This window comes from Sinocyclocheilus rhinocerous, unplaced genomic scaffold (genome assembly GCF_001515625.1).
Source record: "Sinocyclocheilus rhinocerous isolate Xijiao unplaced genomic scaffold, SAMN03320098_v1.1 scaffold2471, whole genome shotgun sequence".
Classification (NCBI taxonomy): Eukaryota; Metazoa; Chordata; class Actinopteri; order Cypriniformes; family Cyprinidae; genus Sinocyclocheilus; species Sinocyclocheilus rhinocerous.
In genome coordinates this window covers 85,007-92,964 of record NW_015661927.1, presented here as the reverse complement: position 1 = coordinate 92,964, position 7,958 = coordinate 85,007, and the positions used below count along the sequence as shown (strand labels likewise).

Below are 7,958 nucleotides of genomic sequence, written 5' to 3'. Positions count from 1 at the left end.
CCACGCCAGTCCCTTGACCCACTTCCGGCCACTAGGGCGGCGGGGAAGTCTGGGCCGGCCTGTTGGCGTTGCGGGGACCCCGGACATTTCATTGACCGGTGCCCGGTGATGGAGGTCGGGGCACTGATCCGGATCCCGGACGACCCACAGGCTGCCCCCGATCAAGCTGGCCGGTACCAAATACCTGTGAGTATTAAGGGGGGTACCTATCTCGCTTTGGTGGATTCAGGGTGTAACCAAACCTCGATCCATCAAAGCCTGATTCAGCTCGAGGCATTGGATAGAAGCCGCATGGTTCCGGTTCGGTGTGTGCAAACGGTCGGCACGCGGGCATCGCTTTGCGTTAGTCCTAGTGGATTATGCAACACGATAACCTGAAGCAGTCGCGCTTCGCAACATTTCGGCGAAAAGTGTGAGCTAGAGAACGGAGCGGACGTGCAGGTGGGAGAGGCTGAACCGGGACCACGGGATACTGAGCCAGGGGAACGGAGCGCGAATGAGAGACTAATCCTCTCTGAACGTGATGATTTTCCCCTGGAACAGTCCCAGGATGAGTCCCTAAAACGGGCATTGGAACAGGTTCAGACCATCGACGGTCAGCCTCTCCATCCCGACCGTCCGCTCTCGGGTCCCCCAAGCCTCCACGGGGTTTTCCCCCTTTGAGCTTCTCTATGGGTGTCAGCCCCGCGGGGTGCTGGACGTCCTGAGAGAAACTTCGGAGGACGGGCCTTCAGAAAGCCGAAATGAAATTCAATACGTGCTGGACCTGAGAACAAAACTCCACACCTTGGGGCGGCTGTCGACGGAGAATTTGTTACAGGCCCAGGACAGGCAGAGCCGGCTGTACAACAGGGGGTCCAGGCTGCGTAAATTTGCACCGGGAGAGAAAGTGCTTGTATTGCTCCCTACATCTAGCTCTAAATTACTCGCCAAGTGGCAAGGACCCTTTGAGGTCACACGGCGAATTGGGGATCTTAATTATGAGGTCATTCGGACAGATAGGAGCGGGGCACGTCAGATTTATCACCTCAACCTCCTAAAAAAATGGAGTGAGGCGGAGTCAGTGATGCTAGCGACGGTGGTGAGTGGGGAGGAGGATCTCGGGCCAGAGGTAAATACTAAACGGCAATCCTTAGCTCTGGCTCCAGGGGGAGATCACCTCTCGCCCTCGCAGCTCGCTGACGTAGCCAAGCTACAGGCAGCGTTTGCGGATGTGTTCTCGCCCCTACCTGGTCGAACGGACCTCATACAGCACCACATAGAAACCGAGCCGGGTGTGGTGGTTCGCAGCCGGCCATATCGTTTGCCGGAGCACAAAAAAAAGGTGGTTCAGGCGGAATTAGAGGCGATGCTGGAGATGGGAGTAATAGAGGAATCCCATAGTGATTGGGCGAGCCCGATAGTTTTGGTACCAAAAACGGACGGCTCGGTACGATTCTGTGTGGATTATCGCAAGGTTAATCAGGTGTCGAGCACGCGGGCATCGCTTTGCATTAGTCCTAGTGGATTATGCAACACGATACCCGGAAGCAGTCGCGCTTCGCAACATTTCGGCGAAAAGTGTGACGGACGCGCTGTTTCGGTTAATCTCCCGAGTGGGAATCCCAAAGGAGATTCTCACTGATCAAGGCACGGCGTTCATGTCACGTACGTTACGCGAACTGTACGAATTATTGGGCATTAAGTCGATTCGCACCAGCGTCTACCACCCACAAACAGACGGTCTGGTGGAATGGTTTAATCGCACGTTAAAAACCATGATTCGGAAGTTCGTTCACGAAGACGCCAAAAATTGGGACAGGTGGCTGGAACCCCTCTTGTTCGCTGTGCGGGAGGTCCCCCAAGCCTCCACGGGGTTCTCCCCCTTTGAGCTTCTCTATGGGCGTCAGCCCCGCGGGGTGCTGGACGTCCTGAGAGAAACTTGGGAGGACGGGCCTTCAGAAAGCCGAAATGAAATTCAATACGTGCTGGACCTGAGAACAAAACTCCACACCTTGGGGCGGCTGTCGACGGAGAATTTGTTACAGGCCCAGGACAGGCAGAGCCGGCTGTACAACAGGGGGTCCAGGCTGCGTAAATTTGCACCGGGAGAGAAAGTGCTTGTATTGCTCCCTACATCTAGCTCTAAATTACTCGCCAAGTGGCAAGGACCCTTTGAGGTCACACGGCGAATTGGGGATCTTAATTATGAGGTCATGCGGACAGATAGGAGCGGGGCACATCAGATTTATCACCTCAACCTCCTAAAAAAATGGAGTGAGGCGGAGTCAGTGATGCTAGCGACGGCAGTGAGTGGGGAGGAGGATCTCGGGCCCGAGGTAAATACTAAATGGCAATCTCTAGCTCTGGCCCCGGGGGGAGATCTCCTCTCGCCCTTGAAGCTCGCTGACGTAGCCAAGCTACAGGCAGCGTTTGCAGATGTGTTCGCGCCCCTACCTGGTCGAACGGACCTCATACAGCACCACATAGAAACCGAGCCGGGTGTGGTGGTTCGCAGCCGGCCATATCGTTTGCCGGAGCACAAAAAAAAGGTGGTTCAGGCGGAATTAGAGGCGATGCTGGAGATGGGAGTAATAGAGGAATCCCATAGTGATTGGGCGAGCCCGATAGTTTTGGTACCAAAAACGGACGGCTCGGTACGATTCTGTGTGGATTATCGCAAGGTTAATCAGGTGTCGAAATTCGACGCTTATCCAATGCCGCGGGTTGACGAACTGCTTGATCGGCTGGGTGCAGCTTGTTTTTATTCGACACTGGATTTAACTAAAGGATACTGGCAGATCCCCTTATCACCTCTATCCAAAGAAAAAACAGCCTTCACCACGCCGTTCGGATTGCACCAATTCGTTACGCTTCCGTTCGGGTTGTTCGGGGCGCCGGCCACGTTTCAGCGCCTCATGGATAAGATTCTTCGGCCACATGCGACATATGCTGCTGCTTATCTGGATGATATTATTATCTATAGCAACGACTGGCAGCGGCATATGGAGCATGTGTGGGCCGTACTGAGAGCGCTGAGAAGGGCCGGACTGACGGCCAACCCGAAGAAGTGTGCGGTTGGGCGGGTGGAGGTTCGGTATCTGGGCTTCCACTTGGGCCACGGGCAGGTGCGTCCCCAAATTAGTAAGACGGCAGCGGTTGCGACCTGCCCGAGACCCAAGACCAAGAGACAAACTTCTCTTCTTCTCCAGACTCACCTTATGAGACTCCACAGCCTCTCTCAGCTGCTGAAGATCTTTCTCTCTCTGCTGGATTCTCTGCTGGAACGTCTTCTGCGTCTCCTTCAGCTGCTTCTGCAGGACAAACAGATTATAGTAAACAGAAAACACACACAGAAAAATACTGGCACTGAATCATTATGTGAACAGATGAATCCAGTAAATGTAGGACTGATAACTAATGGCTGTAGGATCAAACTCATGAAGTGATGATCGGTTACAATCATCATACATGAAGTATCATGAATGTTATGGAGTGTCTCGCACTGCAAGCGTAAGTATTATAAAAGTGAAATTGACGTAGAGCTTCAGAGTGACAGTGTTTCTGCTGTGTAGCAGAGTTTGCCTTATGCGGGTGAATAGTTAAATTCATTATTTTATGTTGTTTATTCAAAGCCTATTTAGTGAAAGATTGTGTTGATAAAGGTTTCTGGTGCAGTTTCAGCAAACAGTGAAACTGCTGTTCATTTCTGCTGCCATGTACAGTGTGAATGCTGTGAGCTGTTCATATGGTGCTGATATAAACACATATGAAACGAGTGTCAGCAATATTTCATCAGTGTCTAGTCTTAAATACCTGTTTCTCTGTCCTCTGTGCTGCAGCTGATACAGTGTCGTGGTTTTTATGTTCATCCATCGTACACAGCACACATATATATTTCTGGTCAGTGCGACAGAAAACCTCAAGGAGCTTCTCATGTTTCTGGCAGATCATCTCCTGCAGTCGTCCAGTGGCTTCAGTCAAATTGTGTCTCTTTCCTCTAAACCAACTCTCATGTTGTTCGAGGTGATTCTGACAGTAAGAGTTCAGACACACCAGGCAGGACTTGATGGCTTTGTATTTCCTTTCAGTACAGATGTCACACTGCACATCTCCAGCTCCAGCGTAACAGTCAGCAGGAAGTTCGGTCTTCTTCAGTTTCTCCACCAATTCAGCCAGCATGGTGTTTCTAGCTAAATCAGGTCTTGGACTGAAGGTCTTTCTGCACTGAGGGCAGCTGTAGACTCTCATCTGATCCTCCTGATCCCCAGACACACCAGACAGGACTTGACGGCTTTGTATTTTCTTCCAGTACAGACGTCACACTGCACATCTCCAGCTCCAGCGTAACAGTCAGCAGGAAGTTCGGTCTTCTTCAGTTTCTCCACCAATTCAGCCAGCATGGTGTTTCTAGCTAAAGCAGGTCTTGGACTGAAGGTCTGTCTGCACTGAGGGCAGCTGTAGACTCTCATCTGATCCTCCTGATCCCAGCAGCCTGTAATACAGCTCTTACAATAACTGTGTCCACACTGGATGGTCACTGGATCCTTCAGGAGATCCAGACACACTGCACACATAAACTCATTCTGATCCACCGAAATTCTGGCTCCTGCCATTTTACACACAACAGCTCAACTACACTTCAGTTTCTCTTTCCTTGAACTGATGAGTTTAAATACTTTCCTGGTTCTGTGTTTGAGTGACGTGTATAAAACAGGTTTGTCTTTGAGTCTCTGAAGCAGCTTCCTCATTCCTTCTCCTGTAGAGCCTCATTCCTACTGAGTTTAGTTTCGACACACCTTAGTTTAGGTTCGACACACCTGGCTGTTATTAAAGTAAATGCAAAGACTGACTAGTTGATTCAGGTGCATTTAATTCAGATCAACCTAAACTCTGTGGTAAAGTGACTCTCCTGGACTAGGATTGGGGAACCCTGATAATGAAATCCCTACTACAGGGGTAGTGGATGTAGATGTGGATGTACAGACTGTGGATGCTTTTAAATGCGGCCTCAAAACCTACCTTTTTAGCAGAGCCTTTGATTGATTCCTAACATTTCTTTTTTGTTTTAATCTGTAGCACTTTGGGATTCTGTTAGAATATAAAGTGTGTTACAAATAAAATGTATTATTATAAACAGGGGTAGGCAAGTTCAGTCCTTGAGAGTCACTGTTCTGCAGAGTTTAGCTCCAACCCTAAACAAACACACCTGAACAAGCTAATCAGTGTCTTCAAGATTACTAAGGCTATAGGCAGGTGAGTTAGGTTGGAGCTAAACTCTGCAGGACAGCGACTCTCTAGGACCGAACTTGCCTACCCCTGTTAATAATAATACATTTTATTTGTAACGCACTTTATATTCGAACAGAATCCCAAAGTGCTACAGATTAAAACAAAAAAGAAATGTTAGGAATCAATCAAAGGCTCTGCTAAAAAGGTAAAGGCCGCATTTAAAAGCATCCACAGTCTGTGGAGTCCTCAGAAGGTCAGGGAGAGCATTCTGCAAGCTCGGAGCAGCTGAGCAGAAAGCCCGATCTCCCATAGTACGAAGCCATGTATGTACTGATGGGTAAGGAGGGAGACCTTATAAGCAATCCTGAATGAAATAGGAAACCAGTGAAGTGATTTGAGAATGGGAGTGATTGGTCGTATTTGCGTACCCTCATCAGGATCCTAGCAGCACTGTTCTGAATGTACTGCAATTTCTGTAGGCTTTTGCCAGGGATCCCAATGAGGATCGCATTACTGTAATCCAGCCTAGAGGAGACAAAGGCGTGGACAAGTGTAGACTAACCTAATCTTGACAAACTATATATCATTCTAAAGGTCTAAGCCTCAAGCATTGACGGTAGATCGCTGTTTTTCAATGGAAAGCTTATGAGGAATGTATTTGCTAAATATGTGTAAGCAGTACACATCAAATCATGCATAATAAAAACGCAGTACGTACCAGATTCATCGTAATAACGAGTCACAAACGCATCCTGCTGTAAATCCCGGTTTAGTTAGAAAGGCAAGGTTCCACTGAACAACATCCCATAGAGCACTTTTAGTCCAACGAAACAATAACGTTGTAATATGGATGGTTATTCTTTTGTTTACGTCACATTTCTTTGGGGAGAGTTATTGTTTGTATCCGTTATGGAGTAACTTACGCTCAAAAAACTGCGTCTTGGTAGTAAAAAACAACATGGTTTTGTAGCATACAAGTGTCACAAACAGAATGAGACCATCCACTAAAAAAAGTCAAAGATATGTGGAATCTTGTTTATTTGAATTCTGGCGCTCTTTTGTGACGGCTCGTGATGCATGCTGTGATGCACCTGTCATCTGTTGGGGCGTAACTTAGCGATTGGCTTTTTGCACAAATAATTCTTTTTTTTCCCCTATTCAACATTTTTCATATATGTGTGTGTGTTTTGTGGGGAATGTGGCTGTATCTGTATGATTACCATCTGTATGACCGCACATCAGCGTGTGATTACTGACTGTATGACCAGCTATCAGTGTGAATGCTGTCTATATGAACGGCCATAAGAATGTGACTATTGACTATATGGTCGGCCATCTGTATGATTGCCATCTGTATGACCGCACATCAGCGTGTGATTACTGACTGTATGACCAGCTATCAGTGTGAATGCTGTCTATATGAACGGCCATAAGAATGTGACTATTGACTATATGGTCGGCCATCTGTATGATTGCCATCTGTATGACCGCACATCAGCGTGTGATTACTGACTGTATGACCAGCTATCAGTGTGAATGCTGTCTATATGAACGGCCATAAGAATGTGACTATTGACTATATGGTCGGCCATCTGTATGACCGGCCATCAGCATGTGATTACTGACTGTATGAACAGCAATCAGTGTGAATGCTGTATGTCTGGCAATCAGAGTATTTACTTGACATACAAAGTATGTCAAAAAATACATACACTTTTTTTTCTCTCTCTTCTTTTTTTTCTTTTTATTACTCAAAAATTATTCTTATTGTATTTTTCTAGTGCTCAAATAAATCACTTATATGATGTCTAAGATTCTGTCTATTATTTTATAATTGAAAATGTATGCAGTGGTATGTATAATGACTAAAATAGTTTAAAATAGGGGGGCGGGGACTAGACATAGTCTCAGAAAAATGACTGCAGGAATCTCATTTTTCATGTTATCTTCTTCAAATGTGAAATATAAACTCATGAGACATGTGACTTTCAACCCATTACTTTTCTGGATTGCTCAAGGACTGATTTCATGTATTTGTATATGAAATTAAAAAAAACATTCAGTGTGGTACAATTTTTTTCAAGGCACTTCAGTGTCTATAACTTTTTATCTTTTTGAGCATTATCAACTCTGGATGATGAATAGTAAAGCCTAATGTGTCGTCTTTCCAAAGATACCTAAATTTTGTGTGTAGCACACTGTTGTCAGGAACTGTTACCATTTTAAGTTAGGTAGGCCATTTTCAGCTGTGAGTCCCAAAATGGGGGGAGCAGGTTAACAGGTTAAACAGATGTTTAATGTGAGCCTCAAAGGTCAGATGAGAATCTATTCTAGCACCTAAGTTGGTAACTGATGTTAAGAGTGGAATAATCTGGCCAGAAAAAGTAATGCTGGAAATAACTGATTTCTGGACCTAGTGTGGGGTGCCTACTAAAATAGGGTGACCATACGTGCCATTTTCCCAGGACGCGTCCTGGCCAGGATTTCTATATTGCCTAAAATATCTAGGTTTTGGCTTTGTTTGCGTGTGCAGACCGATCGGTGTATGACATCAAAATACCTCGAGAGCATTTTGAAAGCATAAGGAACCGTCTGTATGGTATTTTGATGTCATACACCGATCGGTCTGCACACGCAAACAAAGCCAAAACCTAGATATTTTAGGCAATATAGAAATCCTGGCCAGGACGCGTCCTGGGAAAATGGCACGTACGGCCACCCTACTATATGAGCAACAGCACTATTGA

General features: G+C 46.6%; 2 protein-coding genes across 5 annotated transcripts in view; one reads left to right on the top strand and one right to left on the bottom strand.

Moving 5' to 3' along the window:
- The window catches only part of LOC107726930 (cyclin-dependent kinase 14), a 166,377-nt gene that overhangs the window by 80,434 nt on the left and 77,985 nt on the right, over positions 1–7,958 (top strand). The gene's annotated exons all lie outside the window — the stretch shown is intronic.
- Positions 3,763–4,641, bottom strand: LOC107726931 (E3 ubiquitin/ISG15 ligase TRIM25-like). The gene is made up of 2 exons (XM_016536627.1): positions 4,338–4,641; positions 3,763–4,131 (listed from the first exon to the last, which is right to left on the bottom strand). The coding sequence occupies exons 1-2, from the start codon at positions 4,593–4,595 to the stop codon at positions 3,775–3,777; spliced, it is 615 nt and encodes a 204-aa protein (XP_016392113.1). The 5' UTR covers positions 4,596–4,641; the 3' UTR covers positions 3,763–3,774.